Genomic DNA, 24,193 nt, shown 5'->3' with positions numbered 1-24,193 from the left:
CCGTGCAGCCGCATTGGCTTTCTCAGATCCTTGTTCCCCCCCCCTTTTGCCCAGCACTTTAGACTGTCCGTACTTAATCCCCCGTCAAATGAGAACGGAGACTACCTCCGGGGATCATTCTTAGTGACTTGATTTTCTTTGTCCCGGTCTTCGTACTTTATGCGATCTGTCCGTATCTAGCCATGGAATATAGAGCTAATTCCTCCGGATGTACTCCGTACTCCGTCTACGTCAATAGCCTGCAAGACCAGCACAGACAGACCAAACCCGGAACTGTGCAGGGTGCAGCTGTCGAGTGACCCTGTGTCCCCTCTCCTTTTTTTCCCATTTTTCTCCGGAGTATATTGTATACAATCCAAGTCGCACCCCCTTCAAAGCCCATGGGTTTGTTTGGAGTCCCCATGCAGGGTACCTTGACTTGCATATTCGCCCCTTCCGTCATTATTGTACCCGCTTTAAGCGGCTTAGCGTGTATCCACAGCTTATTTCATTTTAAATTTTCGTCAGCCACAGGAAAAATGGCCCTGTGCTTGTGGCTGGTGCATGCCTGTGGATGCGCCGATCTTGATTACACATTTTCCAGTGGACCTCGGGAGACTCCCGGATATGACAACCGCGACGACGCTGTGGAATTCTGTTGTCGCGGCCCTTGCGGTGTACTGATATGCTGACCATTGTCTCATCTAAAGTACATTTGCAAGACCTACCTACGTAGGTATCCAACATACGTGGCTTGAAGAACGTGTGTACCTTATTTTCTCCCAATGATGGACTCCACTTGTGCGTGGGTACGCCTCATTTCCATCAGGGTTTGCTAGCCGAGCCGCCGTCTTTGCCGTTGGGGGTTGTGAGACGGAGAAAACAGCCTCGGTTGAACTATCTTTTGTATATGGTTCCTAGAGATCTCTGGGGTTACGCAGCTTGTTATTTCGACTTGCCGACCGAGTCAAAACCTGTGACTTGCAGTAATTGATATTTTCTTTTTCTTTTTCTTTCTCTTTCATTCCCTGTCTCAACCTCTACCATCTTGGATTCGGTATTCTCGCCGAGCTTTGGTTGATCAGTGCAGAATATATAATCTTCAAAAAACACCTTCACTGTAAATGCAAATCTCGGAAGCATGTCAAAAGCAAGCAAAAGCAAAAGCACCGCCGGGATCACAGTAATGGCCCGACCAGAGACAGATCAGCCGCGCGCATGCCTCTGCATCGCGGTCCCATCGCTGTGTCCACTGTGGAGACCCCCATGACTTCTATCCTGAGACCGTAAATAAATAGTAAGAACCAACGCCCCCTGCGACGGGATTTCGCAGACGCCATGCTCCGAGGCGGTGGGTATGACCGTGCGACACGATTCCAGAGTTAGAATCGAGGCAGGGGGGTGTGTGGGCCAGGGAACAAGGCTAGAATGGACAGGAATAGAAATCACTGGCGCTTCCGAGTTGACCAGTGAAAGAGCGCCGTCAAGCAAATCCATACAAACTGTTGTATACGTATCCTCAAATTGAGTTCTTCTCGGGCGTGGCGTATCTGCACGGTCAACGGTAGACCACACTCTACCTCGCAGTGAATATCACACGCCCATCGCCAGTCACATCGTATGAGGAAATTAAAAAAGCAAGGCAACTCAAAGCCAAAAAAATAAAACATAAAGTTTCAAGTCATGTCTTGCCAAGACCTGATAGTCCAGAGTGCAGGGATTGAAGACCGGTCTAGTTGGGAGAGACAGATGTTCGATTTGTATGACCTCGACAAAGACCAAAACGCCAGAACAGATGCGTCCATTTTCTACCCTCCCCGATCAGTGATAAGATAGGGATCGTGGGGAGATTCCAAGGTTGGCCTAAGAGTGCGCCATTTCCAACCGGGCTCGATGCAGATGCGTTCAAGGACGTGGGGCACAGATACTTCTTGTGTCAGGTACTTTCTGTTGGGTAACATGTCTGTGTTGCTATGTGTTGGCGATGAGGCCCGAGGGATATAAGTCTAGTCGTGTATGATGACCTGGGAGGATGCTTATCATTTGATGTTAGGTTTAAAGGATCGGGTCTATGGTCTCATAGTTGCATTACCCCAAGGCAAGCCCTCAACGCGGCCCGGGTCCTTTCAGGTACCGTTGAGCCAATAAGACCAAGCAGTGATTGATGCGGGCTGAGTCGGCTGGTTGCATCACATCTTGATCACTTGTGGCTGCAAGCCCCCGTCAGCCACGAATGGGGGAACCTGGATTATTTTTTGTGAGTGGGGTTACTAGAGTACAGACTATTGAACATATAAACTACTTCAATTTTGAATTAGGAGTTTTTGGGGATCGCTTGTTGCATTCGAAACCTCAGATCGGCATTATATATTCGCTATGAATTCGAGTCCTCAATTCGGAATTTGAATCACTTCTCTGTAGGGCGATTATACGACATTCCGATCGAGGACTACACATCTCAGCAATAAAAGAAAAAGCACTTAAATTCATATTTCTCTCAACTGTCTAAAAGCCAACCTTCCCAATGGATGAGCACGTGACCACCTGTAGCTTGGATGTCTGGAGTAGGAAACCTCATTTGCAGAGTGTTTGAAGATATATTCAAGATAATACCAAGGTGGAACAAATAGTATGAAATCCATACAACGTACACAAAGAAAGGGTCCCCGTGGACACCAAGAACGCGTCTTAGCCATGATGGAGAGTCTATGACGTAGGATATACTTTATCAACTCGGGGTTCGTCAGTTTGGTTGAGATGCAGAAATTCAGTACGGAGTAAAGGAACCACGGGCAGGTCCAGAAAAGAGCCATTTGTAAGCCAGTACAAGGAACCGAAGATTAAGGATCGAGCGCATAAGCATGCACAAATCCTTTGTAAGTAATGCTAAAATTGGCGAAGAATAGCGAGATGCCGTTCGGAATTTTAGTGACAGCTTCGGTAATTTGTTTCCAAGCTCCTGAATCTCACGTTCTGAATGATTATGCGATTCGACAGTGCCGGCGAAGATTCATCGTGGGTTCGATGAGCTTGCGATATGGACAATATGCTGGAAACATCAGTGCAAAACAACCATATGGGTGAGGAAAGCTCTGGAAGGAAGCTGAACGTATATATGCCGTGGGGCGTGGGTGGTGACTCGTGGATGAATAGCCGGGAGAGCTGCTCAGAAGAGATTTGCTTGGAGATAACGATCTCAGCTCTGCGAGGGGTTGAGGGGGGAAAGTGTCTTCATATATAACATCTTACCTGTCTTTTCCAGCGGAATATGCGACCAATGATAGAAAAATCGGTCGACCGGATATCTGTGAGATTTGAGAGATATGGAAGAGTCGATCATTTTTGACGGTGATCCATGGCCAGCGCACGAGCAGGCCACGACCACTCATGTTAGGTGGTTTAGAACAGCGCCCGGATTTCGGGGATATGATAGATCTGCACTCGCCACCTGTCATTGTTATGCCATGCCTTTGCGTGCTTGGCTGATGGCAGATGTGTGGTTGCTCATGGGCTGAGTTTGAGGAAAGGCGCATGATTCTTGGTAAAGACTGACAGCCAAGGGAGTTTGGACAGCGTGCAGCCGTAAATAAAGGGAAACCAACAGTCTCGACAGAGGGTTGCCGAGCACAGAACGCGCAATGAGTCACTCTTGACCGCTCACCGGGGCAGCCAAGCAGAGAATACGGTTTTGTATACAGTGCCCAGACATCCAGACAGAAAAACCCTACAAGCCAAGAGCTGAAATTCATCGAGGGGAAAGCAAATTCTGGATCTGAGGCGGACGTCGGATGTGTTGATTCGCTGAGATAATCGGATTCATCTCGACGGGGCAGCGGAATGAAAGGGTCAGAAAGCCAAGACTTCCAAGACTCTTCCTGTCTGGCAAGGATATCAGATAGGTATCCCGTACGGAGTATCTATATTGGCCAATACTATCCCTTGGCAAACCCAGGACAATCATTGGGGAAAGTTAGGTAAGAGATACTGAGGAATCTGAGAATATTTCTCCGAAATCGAATGCCAACACCCGCCGACCTCTGGGCGTCTCCTCTTTGGGGAGTACCGTGTTGACCCCCTGATTTGGCGGTACGCACCCGTGTATATAGTAGCCCTGTGAGGTTCTGCTCAGCTCACTTCTCTGAGTAGTAGATCACATATCATACAACGTGAACATCTCTCCGTCACATTGGAAGATGCCAGGATTATATACATTGGGCAATAGGAGCAATACATGTCATCACGTGCGTACGGCTGTTACCGCCAAGACTCCAGCCCTCGTCTCAGCGCGGATCATCTCGCCACGGTTGACCAATCAGAGGCCGGGAATAGTCGACTTATCAACCCCGATGGCGGCTTGGCGTCTTGGCAGGTGGTAAAATGTCGTAATTCATCCTTTGACCCCTAGGCCGCTCAGCATCTTTGGTCTCATGGTAGGACAGCTGCACATCTTGTCCAACACAACCCTACCCTGTTATCGAACAGGCCGAATATAGCCATGATCGGGATCTGAGATAAAAGGATCAGCAGCATACCCACAAATGATTATTGTGCTCAACTCAATGCCAAGGGCTCGGCATCTGGGCGTCTTGGCGAGAGGGATTGCAAACAGCAGGAAATGCTCTTCCGCTGCCTGACACGGCCTTTCCTGGCCTTTCCTGGCTTTTCCGCTCTTTCAAGCTGCGGCTCTCCGTGCTCTCTTATAAGTCTCTCTTCCGCCCTCTCTGCCCAACCCCTTCACCCTCCAACTTGTCCACTGAGAGCCCCTTATGCCAGAAAGATCACGATTACGGAAACCATGCGGTGAATTCTACATGCAATAGTCGCCCTCTGTGCGTCTACCTTGTACGACTCTTGCTCCGTCTTCACCTCTTGCCTTTTATATCCTCGCCCGCCATGCGGTCCCCGGAGATGTCATATAGTCCCGCCTACTATCACGATCAAGGACCAAACCCTCGCAGCTCGATTGTTACCCCACCTCCGGCTACCCGTCATTCCCAAGAACAGTCCTCCGTATTGGGTCACCCTGTAGGCGAATCTCGAACCTCCTCTCCTATACCAAGCCGCGATGCCAGTCCCCGCACCTCCGGATCACGGCAACACCGTGTGTACCATACTCAGACACTGGGAGGAACTGCCTGGCCCGGCTCAGATGCTCGGGATGGCGGCTCGACATTAAGTGGTGCACACAAGGAAGAGCGGGCGACAAGCAGCTGGGCAGACCAGCCGTCAGTAATGTCGGGGGAACTTTCCAACCCGAGCATAACCCGTGTCCGAAAACGACCCATTTCGAATGTTGAGATAATCACCAATGAGGGCCAGGATGCTCTTCTAATGCTGGTACGTGCGCAATATAGCGGTCTAATACTTCTATGCTAATACAAACTGGCAGTTCCGTCTCACTATCATCCCATTCTACTCACTCGGCGCTACTCTATACACTATATTCGCCCTCCTCTTCGCACTCTTTGTTTCACCTTTCCGCCTCTGCTCATTTTCTCCATACCTCTGCGCAACGACGTTCGCATCACAACTTTGCGATCTCCTTTCTCCTATCCTCCACATCCACGAACGGCTCGTTTGCTTGCAGCCACCATCAGTGGAAGACCGATCGTCATCGACCCAATCGACCCAATGGATCCGCTCAGAGCCAGATTCAGACCAGCCGTCAGTGCTATCCGAGCCGAGCGAGGTCTATGCCGTGACTAGTTCAATCTTCGTACTGCTCTTATCCCCGTTACTCAGCATTGTGATCCTCCTCTTCGCATGGACAGCCGCATTTTTCTGGGTCTTCTCCATGGTCCTAGGTAACCCGGACGGCACCGAGCGAAAGGACGACGGCCGCACCGCCGTTCTCGGAGTTTGCAAATGGTGGCGGTCATGGCTCTGCAGAGCCCGGAAGTCATAATGACTCCAACAGCCTGCCAGAATCGAGCAGGCCAATGAGTGATACATCTCATTGTCAGCTTCACGAAAGCTGCATCACCTCCCTACCTTGAAATATTATCCCACGCTACATGATACCCTCCACTCTCGGTACATGGGTGTACACCGGGAATACGTGGAACGACCTCACCTTTACTTTACTTTTACCCCTTCACATGCTGATATTATCTCCGTCACCGGTGGCTACGACTATACACATTCCGCATCGTTGATGCACGCGGCGTCTTGGTTGGCTTTTATTTTTACACGGCGTCTGAGCGGGCGCACAGTGACCTCGAAATTATTTCGACGTGCATCCTTTTTGTTATTGTGTCTTGTAGGTTATCGGGGTCTGATTGAGGATCCCCCCTGCTCGACTCGAGACTTTCGACTTGTCTTGTCTACTTTATAGTGAGCTGGTGGGATTCTCGACCTGCCTTGGAACTGTACTTGTATGTATGAACTTTGTCTGCGAGAGGAGGTTGTATGTATGCACTTTCGAGTGCGAATTTGATACCCGGATTTATTGATTTTGATTCTGGTATTTGCTTGGGTACACCGTATGTTGTAGTATTTTGTCTTAATCGTTGTAGGTAGTATAGATGGTCAGGTATGTGTAGTTGATGGAGAATTGGTGCATCGCTTCGAACGATTATGTCTGCCTCCCAACATATGTAGGTGTTACAAGAAAACTCGACTTATGCCTCTGTCCATGTAGTTCATTAATCTGACCTAGTTAGTTAGTTAATAGTTGTTAACTACCTGGTTAGTTCATCTGGAGTTACGACTAAAAGTGGGCCTGGCTGGCAACCTTGGAAGTGCACAAACAAAGTCGAGGTCGAGGTCGAGGTTAACAGGCAAAAACCATGTAGCAAGAGAGATATGATTCAACTCATAGGGTTTATTTCTTTCCCTACAGCCACTGTATCGGAATGTGAGCTATGGGAGTTTCCCTCGACATCCCCGCTTGCCTTTGCCTGACCCGTCTACCCCATACTATCCTTGCAGAGCTCATCTCCACAATTCGCAATTCCTTATTTGTGACAGCTAACGGCCTTATTTTGGCTAATAGCCTAGCCCCCTGCCTGAGTTATGTAAGAAACTAGTGGCTTGACCGAAATTCCTTTCAAAGAATTTCCCCCTCCACCATGAAGCCATGCATCCCACCCAGGCAACCGGAGGTCCTAACCTCAATATATCCATCGCGGCGCCTCCAATATGGACATACGCCGCAGGGGATACAATAATCGGCAGCGTGAACCGCCACTCGCACCTCGTGGCCCCAGACGCCAAGATCGCACTTACATTGATCGGGCGTACAAAAGCCCGCTTAATAACAGAAGGCTACCCAACAAAAACCACAAGCCACGGCAACTGGAAGCTTTTCCACTTGCCCCCACAGACCCTGTTACGTGGACCTATCCACATACCCTCCCCCAGCACCCCAACCGACTGGATCAACATCCCCTTCTCAATTAATATCCCCGAAGCAGCTTCGCTCTCAGCAGTGCGCGACCACTCACAAGAAGAGAGCTTCGTCCCCCTAGAAGCAAGCTGCATCACACAACACCCGTTACCCGGAACGTTTTACACCGAATGGAGCGGGGCGAAGGTCTGCATCGAGTACTATCTCCAGGCGCAGCTGCGGTATATGCGCAATGGGTCGTGGCGGGTGCAGCGCGCGACAGCGCCCGTCACGCTGGCCCATCCGAACGTCGACGCGGGCGGGATCCGGTTTGCGCTGCAGCGGTGCAGTATCGTGAGCCGGGTGCGCAGTCAGCGACTGCTGCCGTCGATGCGGGATGTGGGGTTATCCTTGACGCAGAAGACGCAGAAGATTCTTGGGTTGTCTTCCGTTCCTGGATTCAGCTTTGAGGTTGTGATGGGTGTGCCGGTTGCGATTCAACTCGATAACTCGTCGCCGATTCCGCTTCTTATCAGGGTTATTCCGCGGCGGGACGGGAGTAGTAGTGCTATTTGGGATGTTGTGCAACGGGTCGAGGTTACGGCGGTTAAGATGAGTATTCTTTCGAAAGTGGAGATTGTTCTCAAACCGAGCGAGGAGAGCCTTTATACCATTCCTAATGATGAACATGTCTTTGTTCAGCATTTGGGGCTGGAGAAAGCGTTTGAGCAGCTCAAGGATCCTATTGTAACTTTTGCTGGGCCGAGTGATACTCCCGTTGATATTGGGAGGGTACTTCGCCTTGTTCTTGGACACGATGGTCTGATGAGTGATGGGAAGCGTCTCAGTCTTGTGGCTAGCATCCAGCCTAGTTTTGTCACTTTCAATACCAGGTTGAGTCACTCGATCATATGGCAGACCTCTCTTAGTATTGCTGGGGAGACACGAACGGTGTCGATGACTGCAGAGGTCACTGTGTATAACAGTGCATCCAGGCTGTGAGGTTGCGGTTGGTTGAGGTCATGGCCTTTTGAATTTGAGTGGCATCGACTTGTGGATAGGATTCGCTCCTGTAATTTTGCATCGCGAAGGCATATCCCTTGTCGAATATTATAAGAGAAGGAGAGCAAGGGCGATTAGCGCAATGATTGCACGGCTGAATACTTGTAATTGAATTATCATATAACATCATAATTAACAGATACTTATAGACATGGTAGTATCAGAAGAATGAAACAGCAGCCGCTTCAATAGTTACCGATTCGTATTCAACGTCACCATCACGGTCGACGAAAGAAGAATCAGGGTCATTGGCATCATCATCAGAGAGGCCAATGCCATGAAGACCCAAACCACCAACGCCTTGAGATAAGAGTTGCATCTTTATCTCCATATCATGTTGTCTTCTTTGCTCCCTGACCTGCTCCTCGGTCGTCCTCTTCAATTCCCTCTCGTACATGCGCTGCTCCTCTTGATCCCGGGCATTGTCCGCCCATACCTTCAGGTGCTCTGGGTATCTCAGACACCAGATCACAATATCCCGTGTTGCATGTGCATCCTCTAGCGCACTGTGGCCCTGTTTCCCGACTTGGATATCATAATTGACCAATTCATTGGTCAGAGTCTTCAGACTCCATGTGCGGTTGAGTGGTTCACCGGCGTGTACAGTGTAAAACACCGCTTCGCTGGTAATGATAGAGGAGTCGACAATGTTCCAGTGAATGATACCCAAGACGTCAAGATCATTGTTGAGAGAATGACCAATGAGGATAGTCTCGCTGTCCATGAACTCCCATAATTTCGAGCGCGCTTCTTCCCAGCCAAACAACGCTGTCCCTTTCCTGACAGCTTTGTTCATGGCACTAGGAGTCACCCCACTGAACCGAGAATCCCAATTCACCACTCTCGATTTCGGCTGTACATAGTTGTCGATGAGAACCTCGCCAGTCAAAAAGTCAATCGCGCTTAAAAAAGCAAGCTCCCGACGCCCTGCTTCGACTTGCACCATCTCACAGTCAAGAACGATTGCTCTCCTTCTCGGCAAGTTGTCGGAGGGGCGAGGAACTTGGCGGAAATGTCCTGTCTTTGGAGAGGGCTTCTTCGACGGGCGCCTGCTGACATCTGCCAAGCTATCCCGAAAGGTAAAGCCTCGTGTGACCAGACGGGTGTCCGAGTGACATCGTGCCGACAAGTAGCGAAAGATCAAATTTTGCTCGAGCGGCTCGAGCAAAACATGGTAATTGGCATTTTGGATGGCAGGCGATGAGATGTTCAGGGGTTCAGAAGTCTTGGTCCATAGGTCTTCAAAATCGTCTGTCCTTAATGGAGCACCTACTGATGCCTGGTTTGATGTGTGCTTTTGAGCTGGTTTCGCAGGCTTGGCGGGCATTATTTCAGACCGATCTAGGGACTTCTCAAACTTAATTTTTTTGGGAATGGGTTTCGCAGGTTTGGCAGCCAAAGACGCAAGCAATTCCTGTGACTTCTCGGGCTTTGTTTTCTTTGCAATGGATTTCGCAGGGTTGACAGACAAGGGCTCAGAAGGATCCTGTGACCTTTTAGGCTTCGTGATCTTGGGCGGTGGGTTTGCAGCTTTAACAAAAGACTCAGACAGATCCGGGAACCTCTGTTGCTTCGTGCTCTTTGGTGCTGGTTTGGCCGACTTGACCGACTTGAGATCGGAACCATCTAGGGGCTTTTCATGCTTCTGGGAGTGCTTGAGCAACGCCGTTACATTCCCAAAAGATTTGTCGCATGGACTGCAAGCGAGTTTGTGGCCTTTAGACTCAAAATGAGCCTTGACAGCACCCATGCTTTTGAAGCCACCTCTCTGACATCCAGGACAGACAAATAACTTGTCAACGGCTGCTGTGGGTGAAGCCATGATAGATAAGAGAGGGATTGACGTGTTGTTTACCAAATTTGTGGTGACTCGGGTGTACGGAGAGTTATGGAAGGAGCAATATGTGTATTTCTTGCCTAATCGAGCCCAAACGTGGACGGCAGGGATTGGTAGGCACTGCACTTCGGCGTTCACCGCCGAGGGAGTCTATGAGCCAATGGACCGATGATTTAAAGTCGACGAGACAGTCTTTTAGTGTCAGATTTATCTCATTCAATCCGAGCCAGTCAGACAAAAGTGCAGAGTGAACTGATAATTGATCTTAAGAGGGACGAAATTGGCCAAGCCGAGATTCTGCCAGACTTGACCGGGTTAGAATGGAGCCTGAAATATTAGGCGCCTAGAAATATTGGGAAGTCACCAATCACAGCGCAAGAGAGGAGTTTCTCCAAAATGCTAGCAATCCTAACAAACTATGTTGAAAATTGAAGTAAGTTGGAAAGCAACAGACATCCCGACTATTTCGTCCGTCTTTAATGTCCAACACTGCTGTTGTACGAACGCACGTTCGAGTTGCTCCGCATACTCCAGCAAAGTTAAGTAGCCCTAGCCCGTCATTCTAAGCCTCTATAGCCTGATTGTACCGCGCCGATGACCCTTTCTGTGCATTAAGATTCAACATCCCTCTTCATTTTTTTTTTTTACTATTATTCTATTATTCTATTATTCGGGTCTCTTTATAAGACTTGTTCTCCAACCCCTCTTGGCAATGGATCTCTGGCATTTGAATGTTTTAATGCCTTAACTGTATATAGACATAGGGCGTCGGATATAAGCAGCATTATACTTGTTTGACAACTGTTCTGATTGGCCTTCACATAAGCCCTAAGTATATATTCTTCTTTTATTTGTTTCCGTTCTTGCTTCTTGAACCAAAAATAGCCCTATGGTTTCGTGTCACGTGGTGGAAATGTGGAGAAGCATCTAGTATCTTGGAGAAGTAACAAACTGACAGCTGGAAACAACAAGCCGGGCAGTTTATCTCATGATGCAATTGTGGTATATTCCAGAAATTGCCTGAAATATGGAGGGTAGTTTCGAGAAGAGAGGTCCTCTGGCTATATAATGCCCCCCAACTACCCACCGTTTTCCTCATCATCAACACATCCTCACAAGCCAAGTTATCACTACTTCCTGCTCTCCAAGCATATCTGATCTATTCAACAAAATGTCTCTCTTGCGTGCCAGCCTTCCTGGTTCCAGTGACTTCGCTCCCCTCTTTCGTCTCCTTGACGACTATGATGTCCACCGCTCCGGTCGTAGCCAGCCTGCAGCTCGCTCGTTCTCCCCTCGCTTTGACGTCCGCGAAAGCGATGACTCTTACCACCTCGACGGCGAACTACCTGGTCTCTCTCAAAAGGATATCGACATCGAGTTCTCCGACCCCCAGACCCTGAATGTGAAGGGTCGCGCGGAACGCGAGTACCACACCTCTGTGCCCGAGACTGAAGCGCAGGGCGATGAGGTTGAGCAGAAGTCTGAACAAAAGTCTGAGCAAAAGTCTGAGCCCACTTACCGCTACTGGGCCAGCGAGCGATCGGTTGGAGAATTCCAACGTACCTTCTCCTTCCCCGTTAGTGTCGATCAGGACAAGGTCAAGGCCAGCCTCACCAATGGCATTCTGTCTATTATTGTGCCCAAGGCCACTACCTCGACCACCAAGAAGATTACCATTGAGTGATTGTTCATTGCTCACACATCCCGCACAAAAGGTGCCCACGTCTCAATACGCAACAAGGAGCCACGAATGTCTATTCGACTGTCTTTACATTGCAACCCTCTTATGCCCGTCATGTACTAGTGTTTTCTAAGCAATTTAATTTTCAAGCGCTTCCAACTATGAGTGTATTCAGTAAATTCGTAGCTTTTACCGGCACTGTCCCCCATCGATAATGGTTTTAATACTATACTATCATAAATCTTTTTAAAAAATACCGAAAATGGTTTAATTAGAGTAAGCTACGATATACTGTAAACCAAGGAGCTTGACAGAAACATCATAGCTTGATCCATCTCCCCATCCACCGCTGGTTAAGTTCTTTCGCCTCATCCACCAAACCCAACTCCAGCAGCAGCTGAACCGACCCACGAACGGAAGAATGCAGCGAAGAACTAACCCAAGCCTGCGTTGGCGCAGTGTGCTCTCCAATGAAAATGGTGTTATGCTCCGTCTGATGATAAGCCGGAATGTATAGTTGATGTTGTGCAACATCCGGCCGACACCAAGAAGTCGCAGTATATTCATCTTGAAGCCAGCAGAGGCGCTCATAATCACCCGTGTAAAGGTCGCGTGCTTGTTCACCGTGCAGGCTGACAATCGAATCCAGCACTGTCTGGACGTGTTCTTCGTCGGAGAAACTCACAAACCGGTCGCTCCAATCGCCGCCTCGATAGTGCATGATCAGACCCGGGCGGGACTCGTTGAGTCCGTAGACGGGGTAGTAGAGTGCACCGACTGAGTCACTTAATGGCTTGGAGTAGCCGCCGAAAATCGGTCGGTCGCCCTTTTCCCAGAATCGCTCGGAGAATAACAGGGCTACTTTGCAGGCGGACTTGAAGCGTAGACCTGCTTCGCTGATCGCGCGGTCTAAGACCGAGGAGAATTTGGGTAGATCCATGAAGCGGGTCATGGTAAATGGCGCTGCCATGATTGTGTAGTCGTACTCTTTGGACTCAAAGGTGCGATTCGAGACATTGGGGTACCATGACAGTCGAGTGCGGGTGTGACTATCACTGCCCTTGACTGATTCGAGTTTCCGAACTTTTCGATTGAGAGTAAGCCTGTCGCGGACGTGAGGAAGAAAAGCTTCGGACAGGCGGTTGAATCCTCTATCGATGCAGAGCCATTTTGTTTCGCCCAGACTGTCCTTGCTTCCATCTAGGCCGAGATTGGAGTTATGATGCAGCTCGTCCCAGAATACATCGTAGTCGGAGGAGGTCCAGATCTCGTCGGTGATGTTCTGACTGGCTTTGAAGACATGTCGCATCATTGCCTGTTCGCTCCAGTCATCGAGACCCTGGTCCATGGCGGTCTTGTGGGCTCTCCAGACATCCTTCTGAAGAGATTTGAGAGTCTTTTCATCTTTTAGAATTTTGTTCATCTGATCCTCGGTCTTGCTGTATACGGCGCTCGTCATTTCTGAGGCGTCCTTCAGGCTTGGATCCTCCTCGATCTCAGCGCGAGTTGGGATTCTTCCATCGGGATGACGGCGAGTTCCTTGAGCATATAACTCATTGGGACTGTGTTGGATCCAGGGGATGAAATCAATCCTCCACTGCGAGTCATTCTTGTTCATGTTGTTCAAGATGTTGGCCATTTGGAAAGTCAACTGATGATCAGAATACAGGAGGGTCTCATTGTCATCTCTGTAAGTGACAGAGTACGGAAGTCTCATCGGTCCCATCTCAGCCCACTCTTGAGTGTCCGCGACATATTTCGTCCGGAATCTGCCCCCAACGCGGTCGCTGGCTTCGATGATCTCCCAGTTATGTATACCGACGCTGTCTAGCATCAAACCCGTTGCAAGTCCGGAGATCCCGCCTCCAACAATTGCGATTGAGGTATTCTTTGGTGAACCTTTTGAAGCAACGCCTCCGCTGCTTTCCACTTTGTCTTTGATTTTGGCCACTCCGTCGAACCATGCTCCCTGCGCATCAAAGTCCTTCAGCAATGGGATGGTGTCTGCCGTGGATCGTTTCCTAGGCTTCTTCTGCAAGGAGACAGGACTGCTTTTGCCTAAGACCCTTTGCGTCATATTTGGGCCGCCAGACCCATATATGTAAACACAATGGTGCGTCGGAGCCTCATCTGGAACCACCCAAACCAGTCGCTGTGGAGGGTGACCATGAAATGAAAACTGTCCGATAATTTGCTCTTTTGCCAATGAATGTTCATTGTCACAGGGCGCATAGACAGATTTGATCAAAGTTGGCGGTTGGCCAAGCCAGTCGAGGTGAATGTTAGCTAGTTCACCACCTCGAACCGTCTCGGAGACTGTCACTTTGACCATTTCTCGTTCCCTCGTCGCTCCGAATACAGGCAAAGCCTGAGCGGCCATCATAACCACTGCGAAATATGATTTGCCAAGCATGGTGTCTGTGATTGAGCTCAGCATCAGCATCTGGAATGGATTGTAGCTTTTATGTTCAACTTGTTAGTGCATCCCACACTTCGTTCCTGGGGACCTTCTGCGTTGCCAAGAAAGGGACGAGAATGCGATCGACAATATCCTCTGCAATCATTTGAGCTCATTTTGTCTATCTTCCTAAAAAAGTGGGAATATTCTCCGTGGAGAGTGCCGTTATGTACCGCGTGGAAAGGGACCTTGGGGCTTCCTGCATTGTCTCAATATTATGTAAGGTTATCAGTCTAAGAAGTATGTAGTAGAGACAGGGTTGGGACGAACCCACTTTTCTACGATAGGATAGCAGAGGTTACAAAGAAAGGCTTCGGACACTGAATGACTCTGCAGGTCGAAATGAACCTCGACCTTTTCTTGGGAGAGACAAGGGTGAAGCCGTATTCATCGGTAGGTTTAATTGTAGCGTTGCTAGGCGTTCGAGAAGGAAAATTCAAGAGCAAAGAGGACGTCATTATGCATTGCAATAGAGGACGTCCTTATCCCGACAGATAGTTTGACAGATAGTTTGACAGTAAATGAGATGCTGTATAACTAACTGTCTTCTTTTCCCCTCGTATGACACCCTTGACCTCGTATAAACACAGATATAAGCTTGAAGCTATGCCTAACTTTATTTCCCCATTACTGCATCGGTTGAATACTCCAAAAGCATAGGCACACCGGAATTTTATGGACATTTCTCTAGCCATCAATGTCGGTTGACCACTCATATGTCCCCAATAATAAGACCTCACTGAGAATTGCCGTAGCCTTGATAATTGATGCGGCTGACCCGACACTGATCATGTTTGACATGGGGAGGCGCAGCAAAGTCGTCTTACCTTTGACTTTAGGTAGCTCAGACACAAAACGACAACATCGTGTAAGATAATATTTCAACCAATTGACAGGTATTCCAAATGTCTGTAAGAAATTCATAAGTCACAGCCACAAAGACTTGGCCTGACGCAGCCCAATTGGTGTGTCAACCGTGCAACAAAGAGTTGAGGGTATTTATTGGGATGACCCCCTTGTTAGATCATAAGTCAATCTCAATTTTTTTCAATGGTTCGGCATATTTTCGCTTGGCTCTGGGCCATTCCTGCCCTGGCCCAAGTTCATAGCATTCATCCGCAAGGCCACAGTGAGATCACCTATAGCTTCAATGTCCCCGACAATACTGCTGAGTCAGGCTCGGGCCCCATATACTTTCAAATAAATTCTACTCGCCAAGTGCAGTGGTTTGCCTTGGGCCAAGGAATGCAAATGGCAGGCGCCAATATGTTTGTCGTGTACACGTCTGGCAACAAGGTCACCGTTTCTCCGCGGTCTGGTGTTGGGGAAATTGAACCGTTGTATAACAAGGACGCCCAGATCACCATTCTGAATGGTAGTGGTGTACACGACGGAGTTATCACTGCCAATGTTCGATTTGCGATACCTGCCTAAAATGGAATGGGGGAACAGAAAACGTGAACAGCCCCTCAAGTCCATGGGTTTGGTCCGTTAAATATGGAGAGCCCCTGAATTCGGTCAGTTTATCTGAGGGTATCACCCAACATGATGATTACGGTGTCATGAATGTCGACCTGAAAAAAGCGACGGGCGGCAGTTCAGTGAATCCCTTCGCCCAAATAGCCCGAGTGCCCATCTCTCCCAGTGAAGATCCGGCATTTGCAGCCTTGCAACGAACAGTCAAGAGGAAAAAGACAGCCCATGCTGTGCTCATGGTTCTGGCTTTTGTGGTCATGTTCCCTTTCTTCGCGCTCGGGCTTCATCTCTTCCCATCGAAATGGACAGTGGACATTCACGGAACGTTCCAACTCCTCACTCTGACCGTGGCAATCGCGGGCTTTGGAGTTGGTGTTTCCCTCGCACGACAGATTGATTTGGTCAACTCTTACCATACCATCCTAGGGATGATCATCGTACCAAGCCTTATTCTTTTCCAGCCTGCTATGGGTGTATTGCAGCATCGATTCTTCCGGAAGACAGGTAGAAAAGGACCTTTTGCCTATACGCATCGCTGGTTTGGACGGTTGATGATGATTCTGGGTATCATCAATGTTGGGCTTGGATTCAAGCTTGCGAAAGCACCGCGTCGGGCGGTCATTGCAACTAGTATTGTTGCTGGTGTCATCGCCATGGTTTATATTGTGAATGTCAGTTGGATTGGAAGACCGAGGAGACCTAATTTGTAAAGGCTGGAGGTATGGGGTAAGTGATCGGAGGTCAGGTGCAGATCGGTTTCCCCGAGGCCCGGTGACATCATCGCCTCTCGTTTGGGTTTGGATGTTCTTCTTTTCTTCTTCCAATCCCCTTGCACTCTTTAAATGACGTCGGCCCATTTTGCGACCGATCTTCGCTTTTGTCTTTCATTTAAGTCTGATTCCTAGTTTTGGTTTCCTTGGATTTTGCGACAGTTAGAATCCTGCTACTCTCTTTCCACCGAACAGAACAATTATGCCATTACATACAGTCGCACTAGGTGTGGCATTGACTCCCACTGTCCTTCATACTCTCATCAGTCACGTAAGTTGTGGAATACCCTGATAGGGTAAGGATTGTCTTGCTGATAGCGCATGATCCATAGTACCTGCATCGTAAATCGTTACGGGACAAACCCACCGTTCACATTACCTACGATGAAGGTATCCATATCATTCGCCAATTCCTATTTTATGCATCCAAACACCCCGTCGAAGACTTCCAGGCGTTCACTCGCCAATGGGTCCCAAGTCCACATTGGGTGAGAACCGAGACCGTCACAATCCCGGACGAGTTCTTGCGCTCTGCTGCGGACGCTGTCAAAAAGCAGCTGGGCCCCAAAGGTATCGTACGGGTGGGAGGAGAGAAATGGTGGCAATGGCGCGGGCCATCCGAAGAGATGAAGGGGGAGTGGATTGAGATGCGGAGCCACTACGCTCAAACGGAGGGGGCCGGTGGGCATTGTAACCGTGTGATGCTGTATGTCCATGGTGGGGCCTATTTCTTCGGAAGTGTCGACACGCATCGGTACATGATGCAGCGCCATGCGCGTAAACTGAAGGGACGTGTATTTGCACCGGAGTATCGACTGGCGCCGCAGTTTCCTTTCCCATGTGGTTTGCATGACTGCATGGCGGCTTATCTCTGGCTGCTCAAGTCCTATGAACCAAAGGAAATCATTCTTGCCGGTGACTCTGCGGGCGGAGGCTTGGCTCTATCGATGCTGGTCGTTATGAGAGACCAGGGTATTCCCTTACCCGCGGGCGCCATCTTGATCTCACCCTGGGTTGATTTAACACACTCTTTCCCGAGTATTGTTCAGGACAACCCAGGTGATTATATTCCTGCCTATGGCTTCCGCCATAAACCCTCGTCCGCTTGGCCTCCTCCTAATGCTGATGATATCCTGGAAATGAAAAGACTGTCGCGCCAACCAATAGTGACTTCCGAGGATCTCAATAAGGCTATTCCCCAACCGCGCAGCAGTGCTGAAGAGACTGCTATCCGCGGTTATACTATCCATGAGAACCCTGCAGCCGAATATTCCTACCCTGGCGAGCAGCAAGCCCCGGATCCTGCTAGTTTGGATGCCGAACCCGATAATATTCACGTTGCCTTGGGCGGGAAAACAGTCGAACTCAAGGACCAAATCCAGTTTTACACGACGAACCAGCTCATGTCCCACCCTCTTGTTTCGCCAGTCCTACAACCCTCTCTGGGTGGCCTGCCTCCTCTACAAATATTGAGCGGCGGCGGCGAAACGCTTCGTGACGAGCAATTCTACATCGCCCACAAAGCGGCCAATCCATCGGCATACCCACCGAGCGACGTATATCTCGATGAGAATGATCCCACCCGGGAGATTTTGAACAAGTACGAACCGACTTATGTACAACTTCAGGTCTGGGACGACCTATGTCATGTCGCTCCCACTCTGAGCTTTACGCGACCAGCCAAGTACATGTTCCGTTCCATTTCCCAGTTCGGCTCTTGGGCCTTGGCGCGTGCACAGCACGGCGAGGTCGATATTATGGATGATAGTGCTCTTTCGCCCGTTTCGTCAAACAGCTCAGAAGATGAAGATATGCCGGGGCCTCAACCTGCATTGACCAATCTGCCTAACGCACGTGGGCCTTCCTCTGTCGGTAAGGCCGGAGATCCTCTTCCAGCGTTCCATCAATACATGATACGCCAACGAATTGATAAACGAGGACATGTCTTCCCGCTAGACACTCCCTCTTCCTACTCATCGTTACAAATTCCCCCTGCCCAAATCGGGGCAATCAACCCCGTGCTCATTCGAATGTGGCTGGATGCAAAGAAGGAATGGGATATCAGATTTTCGAAGGAAAAACTTCGGGTTCAGAGGCGACGCCTGATAGAGCTGGCGCATGGCTTCCAAGACTTTGATGGCGAATGTCCTCCCCCGAGCTCTTTGGCCGCCCGGCGAGCTGCTCCTGGCGTCCTACCAAAACGACATGCCAAGAAGAACTACGGCATGATGATGTGGAGCGGCTGGGGAAGCAAACATGACGAGCGCAGAATGGAAATGGAGAATCGGATCGAGCAATCGGGCAGACGTGCCACCCGTGTCAGCACTGATAATGGGCAGGCCGGAACATGGTCTAGCACTCCAGCGACGAATCCCCAAAGCAGAACAGATAAAGACCTCACCGACAACAAATCGCAGCCGACGGCAGCCAACCAGGATAGAAAGGAATACCTCAGTAACGGCGATTCTTCTATTGGACGCATGTCTACAGATTCCGAGGCTGCATCTCGACCCGTCTCACAGAAAAGTGCTGCTCCGATCCTTATCTTGCCCGGGGTGAACAATCACAAATTCACGGATGAGCACGCCAGCACGAGGGCTCTCTTTCACGCAACAGGCTCTCTCCCGATGAAATCCGATCTTTCCTTAGCTCACAGCAGGTACCGGTCATCATCCGCTGCAGGATCAGCCGCTGACCGAAGCGAAATGTTGTCGGAGACTACCAGTACCGTTGGCGGCGACAAGGACTCCGTCGCCTATACAAACATGGCATCCGATACTGCTAGCACCCAAGCTGTGACTGGCGCGCGGGGTATTATTGCCCCCTTGGTTAGCGAGAATGGCCGTCCTTCCACAGATACTCTATCTGTTTTCTCCGCGGCTGGTCGAGACTCCACATCCCACCGTCCTGAAATACCGGACAGGGAGGTTTTCAAAACCGCCGAGTAAGCTTTGTAGAATTGCTTTACGGACATATCCGTATCCTCTTGAACAGTCGTTTTAAATATGTCCAAGTTTCCTTCGATTGCTGGCTCTTTTGTTGAAACTATGTGCAGCGACTTGGCATTTCCTTTTGTTATTTTCCTTGTGTTGGATATACCCTTTTTGCAGTCAATTACTAGGCCTCTAGCAGTCGACCATCATTTGTAGATGGAAGTACATAGTTCTGAGAATAAATACAGTCTATACCCAGATAAACGGAATGCCGAGATAAATAGCCAGTAGCCAGCCACCGGATATGGGAGTCTGATATAATAATACACAATGTTCATAACTCTACGTCTGGGCAAGATGAGTCGACCCTTCAGTGCCAATCAAGACCAATCTTCCGAGCTACCTGCTCAGCAACTCCAAGGAAAGCCTCCCGCCTCGCACTGCGCTCAACATTCTCCTCAGCAACAACAGTCGGCATTCCACGATCAGCATCCTCGCACACCCGAGCATCCAGAGGGATGTCACCGAGAAAGTCCACTCCGAGCCGCTTGCACTCAGCCACGACGCCGTGGTTCTCACCGTGCGCGTGGTGGTGGCTATCACCATGCGAAAATATACGGGTCTGAGTCCCGCACTGTGGACACGCGAAATATGCCATATTGCGTACCATTCCGAGCACGGGCACTTCCATTCGCTGGAACATCCCGATGCCGCGCACTGCGTCGCGGAGTGCGATATCTTGCGGCGTGGATACGATCACTGCCCCATCGATGATGATTTCTTGGTTGATTGTGAGCTGCACGTCGCCGGTTCCGGGCGGTAAGTCGAGGATTAGAACGTCCAGTGGTCCCCACGACACTGAGTGAAGGAGTTGTTGCATGGCTTTGGTTACCATTAGCCCGCGCCATGAGATTGGTGTTGTGTCCATAGGTAGCTCGCCACTTGTGCTGTCGGCTTGTGTTTGGGGGAGGAGATAGCCCATTGACATTGATTTAAGGCCATAGTTCGTTAGAGGAACGAGGCAGTTGTCTGGCAATATTCATAAGCATGTTGATTATGGCTGAAATGGTGGTAAGCTTAGAAAGGGAGTCTCACTTTCGTCGAGGCGAGGTTCGCCGGAGAGATTAAGGAGGGTGGGGATAGAAGGACCGAATATATCGGTGTCAAGAATTCCAGTCCTGATACCACGGCGTGCAAATGATAGTGCGAGATTGACTGATAAGATCTCTTTAGCGACTGTTTGTTCCATTTGGGCTCACACTTGCGCCTAGATAGGAGGATAATATCTACGTACCCGCTATTGTAGACTTTCCAACTCCTCCCTTTGCTGAAGAGACTGCAACAATTTTGTTAACATCTCGAATCTTGCGCTTCTCAGGCAGCCCTCGGCGCGAACGAAAAGTTGGCGGGGTACCAGAGCGTGGAAGTCCCTGTTCATAGTCAGTCAATGCAAATTGAAATAGCTCTTGTAACAAATGAGAATGGTTCTTAGAGTCAATTAGTGAGCCGAGAGGCAACCACCGGAGCTCTGAAATGTAGATTAACAACTAACCAAAGGATTCTCATGCTGAAGAGCAAGATATGTAGAAAAAAGCCTCGCACCCCTAGTGATGGAGCTAGACGGCAGAACCGACATACTCACAGGCCAAATGAGGCAGATGAGAAGAAAAAAATGAAGGACCTAGTAATCTGTGAGCAACAGAAGTAGTTCTAGAATATGTAGTGCAAGATATCCACTGCGATACTGCCAAGAAAAGGGCCGACCGCCTTTAGTCGAAGCTCTTACGCTGTACACCGCCCACATGAACCTCTACTGCCTACGGGCGCTAAACCTAGATAGGAATAATAATCCGTTATCCGGAAAAACCAGTAAAAAAGTTGCTCGGCAATCTCTCATTCTCTCCTCATACCAAACACCATGGGTAAACCACGCGCAGGTCGTTCCCTGGCTGATCAGCTTGCTGATTTTGAAGATCCAACTCCTAAAGGTATGCCTGAATGATGCATAACAGATCCTCTTGAGTACTGGACATTCAATGCTAACTTCGCCCTTAGATTTTGATCCCGAGGATATCGATAATGGTCAGCAATCAAGTGACGAGGAAGGTGAAGATAAAGAAGAAGTGACGGCAGGCAGAGAGCATTATGAAACTGTTGGGTGTGTAAAGATATGTGTATTTGGTATCAACAACGCGCTAATAATCAAACAGGAAAGCAAAGCTCCGCAAAGATGACCCCCTCCCACTGGGGAAGCAATATGATGGTGCCCGAGTCAGCCGGGCGGCACTAGGCGCCGAAAGTGATGAAGGCGACGAGAACACAGATGTCTCGTCTGGCTCCGAAGAATCTGCCAGTGGCGACGATGCCCTGGCCCAGGAGAGTTCCGATGAGGACACAGAGGGAGGCGAGGATGACGATGACGAAGAGAGCGAAGAGGATGATGAGGATGATGAGGATGCCGACGAGGTAGTCGACAAGCACTCCAAGAAAACGCTCCAAGATGTCCGACATGGCGACACAAGCGGACCGTCTGTTGACCGCGACGAGATTCGGAAACTAATGGCAACGGATCAGAAAACTATCGCTGCCACGATCTCCTCGGCAGCCAAGGCCGATGCTACAAAGGGAAAGGCTGTCAAGCAACAACGTACCACTTTTGATGCGCTCCTTAACGCGCGGATGAAGCTTCAGAGTGGATTGACCTCTATTAACGGTATTGCTGCTGTGTTGGGTTCAAAGAACGAAGCAGATGGAGAGAACGAGATGAATCAAGAAGAAGAAGTTGTTGATGAGGAAGCAATCAAGTCGGCAGAGTCAGCGGCTCTGGCGTTATGGTCGACCCTCGAAGGTTTACGTACTGCCCTGGCCGATGCCACCGCCAAAGAAGGCAGCAAAAAGCGCAAGCGACCCTCCCCCGCTTCGCCTACCACCAACTCTACCTCGCTATGGGAACGTATGGCTGAATTGGAGTCTCAGTCCATTTCGCACCGTCGTTCCATTCTCGACAAGTGGTCCTCGAAAGTTCGTGGCACTTCTGCATCTCTTCCTAATGCTAGAGGCAAACTGCTCGGTTCTACCTCCGGTCGTCAACAGACCATCACAGCCGTACTCGATGCTCAAGTTGCCACAGAGATTGGAGAACGATCCTCGAAGCGTTCGCGCACATCTGATCAACAAGAACCTCTCTACGATGATGGGGCTTTCTACCAGTCCCTTTTGCGCGATCTTGTTGAACAGCGCATGTCCTCAGCCGATTCTATGACCAGTGGCTTTGACAACCTGCACCAGTTGCCCTCGCGCCTGCCTATTCACCCCATTACTGGGATGCGCAACGATAAGGTGAAGCGAGATATTGATACCCGTGCTTCCAAGGGCCGCAAAATGAAGTACACTGTGCATGAAAAGCTCCAAAACTTCATGGCCCCCGATGACCGTGGTTCCTGGTCTACCCGCGCACGAGATGAGTTCTTTGCTTCTCTGCTCGGCAAAACGGCCAGCGGCTTGCTCGGTGAAGGTGATGAAGATATCAGCGATGAAGAGGATGATGTTGATCGGGAGGAAGGTGGCTTGAGACTGTTCCGGAACTAGCCTCGCATACATCTACGAATGCAATTCTTGTATAAATAATAGCCAAGGCCATGAAATTCAAAGGTGAACCCTCGGTGCATTATCATACAAAGACCCCTGCAGTCTATATAAAGTGTACTGCGGGCTGTATCCTGCTCACGAGTAGGGAATCCAACGCTCTGTCAATACTCTGCATATCCAGCACTTGGTATGACGTCATTTCTTCTCATCTTCTCGGGGGGTATACAGCGGTGGTGGTAGTTCCTCGCTCACAGGGCCTGTAGTTCCCGATGTTCTGTGATACCATTCAAACTTGGTCATTCGTGGTAGCCCTAACATCTTCTCGCGCACTGCTTGCTGCAGTCGGTGTCGTCGCTCTACCTCTTCCTCTGGTGATAGGAAGTGAGGTTTGCCATCCTGGTTTATGATAACGGCGCCGCTTACATCGTTGTAAGAAGGCGGGGATGCGCATGAAATCGGAATTGATATGATCTTATGTTCTTTGGTTGCGCTCATGGGGGACTTTGAGCTTTGCATGACGGGTATATAGTAGTGATTCCTCGAGACGTCGGAATTTGTGACATCGGATTTCCGTAAACATCTTGGGACTAGCCCGTGGAAGAACGCGAGGATTGTGTTCATGTTTGAAGGTGAGACCGGAGGCGAAACAAATGGCCTGTCACGCGCGTCGCTTGCAATTTCTCCGAGACAATGCTGATCTTCCGCTAGCGCGAGGTTGTTTTTGCGGGGGCGGGACGTAGGGGACGCCGGGGTCTTGCAGAGGATATCACAGAGGATATCAAGTACTTCTTGTTCTGCACGTTGTAGTATATGTGGAATTAATCAAAGAAAACGAAGCGCAACGGTGACTTAAATAATGTAAAATGGAGAAAGGGGTGGGGTGTGACTACGTACGATGCTCCCCCTGAGATTGAGATCTTCCCCTTGACCAGACCCCTTTGGCATACCTGTTTGGGAGACTTGGAAGAATTTTCCATGGACTTTCCATGACACCTTCATGTTCGGGTCGTTTTACTGAGTCATCGGTCTTTATCGACCTGAATTACTCTTTTGTTTTTCACTCCTGATCCATACTCTCGTCA

The 24,193-nt window shown here is 49.6% G+C and overlaps 11 protein-coding genes across 11 annotated transcripts; 7 read left to right on the top strand and 4 right to left on the bottom strand.

The window, feature by feature from the left end:
• Positions 1–4,872: 4,872 nt before the first annotated feature.
• On the top strand, positions 4,873–5,884 carry LCP9604111_9102 (uncharacterized protein; the record flags this gene model as incomplete). The annotated part of the gene is made up of 2 exons (XM_039077320.1): positions 4,873–5,316; positions 5,369–5,884. The coding sequence occupies 2 exons, from the start codon at positions 4,873–4,875 to the stop codon at positions 5,882–5,884; spliced, it is 960 nt and encodes a 319-aa protein (XP_038924942.1).
• Positions 5,885–7,057: 1,173 nt separating this feature from the next.
• LCP9604111_9101 (uncharacterized protein) lies at positions 7,058–8,308 on the top strand (the record flags this gene model as incomplete). The annotated part of the gene is made up of 1 exon (XM_039077319.1): positions 7,058–8,308. The coding sequence occupies one exon, from the start codon at positions 7,058–7,060 to the stop codon at positions 8,306–8,308; it is 1,251 nt and encodes a 416-aa protein (XP_038924941.1).
• Positions 8,309–8,528: 220 nt separating this feature from the next.
• LCP9604111_9100 (3'-5' exonuclease) lies at positions 8,529–10,190 on the bottom strand (the record flags this gene model as incomplete). Its single annotated transcript, XM_039077318.1, has 1 exon — positions 8,529–10,190. The coding sequence occupies one exon, from the start codon at positions 10,188–10,190 to the stop codon at positions 8,529–8,531; it is 1,662 nt and encodes a 553-aa protein (XP_038924940.1).
• A 1,186-nt stretch (positions 10,191–11,376) lies between these two features.
• Positions 11,377–11,889, top strand: LCP9604111_9099 (Hsp20/alpha crystallin family protein; the record flags this gene model as incomplete). The annotated part of the gene is made up of 1 exon (XM_039077315.1): positions 11,377–11,889. One exon carries the CDS (start codon positions 11,377–11,379, stop codon positions 11,887–11,889), a length of 513 nt encoding a protein of 170 aa, XP_038924939.1.
• A 316-nt stretch (positions 11,890–12,205) lies between these two features.
• On the bottom strand, positions 12,206–14,299 carry LCP9604111_9098 (flavin monoamine oxidase family protein; the record flags this gene model as incomplete). Its single annotated transcript, XM_039077314.1, has 1 exon — positions 12,206–14,299. One exon carries the CDS (start codon positions 14,297–14,299, stop codon positions 12,206–12,208), a length of 2,094 nt encoding a protein of 697 aa, XP_038924938.1.
• Positions 14,300–15,394: 1,095 nt separating this feature from the next.
• LCP9604111_9097 (uncharacterized protein) lies at positions 15,395–15,778 on the top strand (the record flags this gene model as incomplete). Its single annotated transcript, XM_039077313.1, has 1 exon — positions 15,395–15,778. One exon carries the CDS (start codon positions 15,395–15,397, stop codon positions 15,776–15,778), a length of 384 nt encoding a protein of 127 aa, XP_038924937.1.
• A 128-nt stretch (positions 15,779–15,906) lies between these two features.
• On the top strand, positions 15,907–16,530 carry LCP9604111_9096 (cytochrome b561 domain-containing protein; the record flags this gene model as incomplete). Its single annotated transcript, XM_039077312.1, has 1 exon — positions 15,907–16,530. One exon carries the CDS (start codon positions 15,907–15,909, stop codon positions 16,528–16,530), a length of 624 nt encoding a protein of 207 aa, XP_038924936.1.
• Positions 16,531–16,792: 262 nt separating this feature from the next.
• On the top strand, positions 16,793–19,538 carry LCP9604111_9095 (uncharacterized protein; the record flags this gene model as incomplete). Its single annotated transcript, XM_039077311.1, has 2 exons — positions 16,793–16,861; positions 16,923–19,538. The coding sequence occupies 2 exons, from the start codon at positions 16,793–16,795 to the stop codon at positions 19,536–19,538; spliced, it is 2,685 nt and encodes an 894-aa protein (XP_038924935.1).
• Positions 19,539–19,893: 355 nt separating this feature from the next.
• Positions 19,894–21,159, bottom strand: LCP9604111_9094 (Mrp/NBP35 family ATP-binding protein; the record flags this gene model as incomplete). The annotated part of the gene is made up of 4 exons (XM_039077310.1): positions 19,894–20,552; positions 20,619–20,738; positions 20,818–20,953; positions 21,076–21,159. 4 exons carry the CDS (start codon positions 21,157–21,159, stop codon positions 19,894–19,896), a joined length of 999 nt encoding a protein of 332 aa, XP_038924934.1.
• Positions 21,160–21,441: 282 nt separating this feature from the next.
• LCP9604111_9093 (AATF family protein) lies at positions 21,442–23,111 on the top strand (the record flags this gene model as incomplete). The annotated part of the gene is made up of 3 exons (XM_039077309.1): positions 21,442–21,511; positions 21,579–21,681; positions 21,734–23,111. The coding sequence occupies 3 exons, from the start codon at positions 21,442–21,444 to the stop codon at positions 23,109–23,111; spliced, it is 1,551 nt and encodes a 516-aa protein (XP_038924933.1).
• Positions 23,112–23,306: 195 nt separating this feature from the next.
• On the bottom strand, positions 23,307–23,732 carry LCP9604111_9092 (uncharacterized protein; the record flags this gene model as incomplete). The annotated part of the gene is made up of 1 exon (XM_039077308.1): positions 23,307–23,732. The coding sequence occupies one exon, from the start codon at positions 23,730–23,732 to the stop codon at positions 23,307–23,309; it is 426 nt and encodes a 141-aa protein (XP_038924932.1).
• Between the last annotated feature and the right edge of the window lie 461 nt (positions 23,733–24,193).

This window comes from Penicillium roqueforti, assembly GCF_015533775.1.
Source record: "Penicillium roqueforti strain LCP96 04111 chromosome Unknown scaffold_41, whole genome shotgun sequence".
NCBI lineage: Eukaryota > Fungi > Ascomycota > Eurotiomycetes > Eurotiales > Aspergillaceae > Penicillium > Penicillium roqueforti.
The sequence above is the reverse complement of the archived record's forward strand: the minus strand, read 5'-3'. Positions and strand labels throughout refer to the sequence as shown.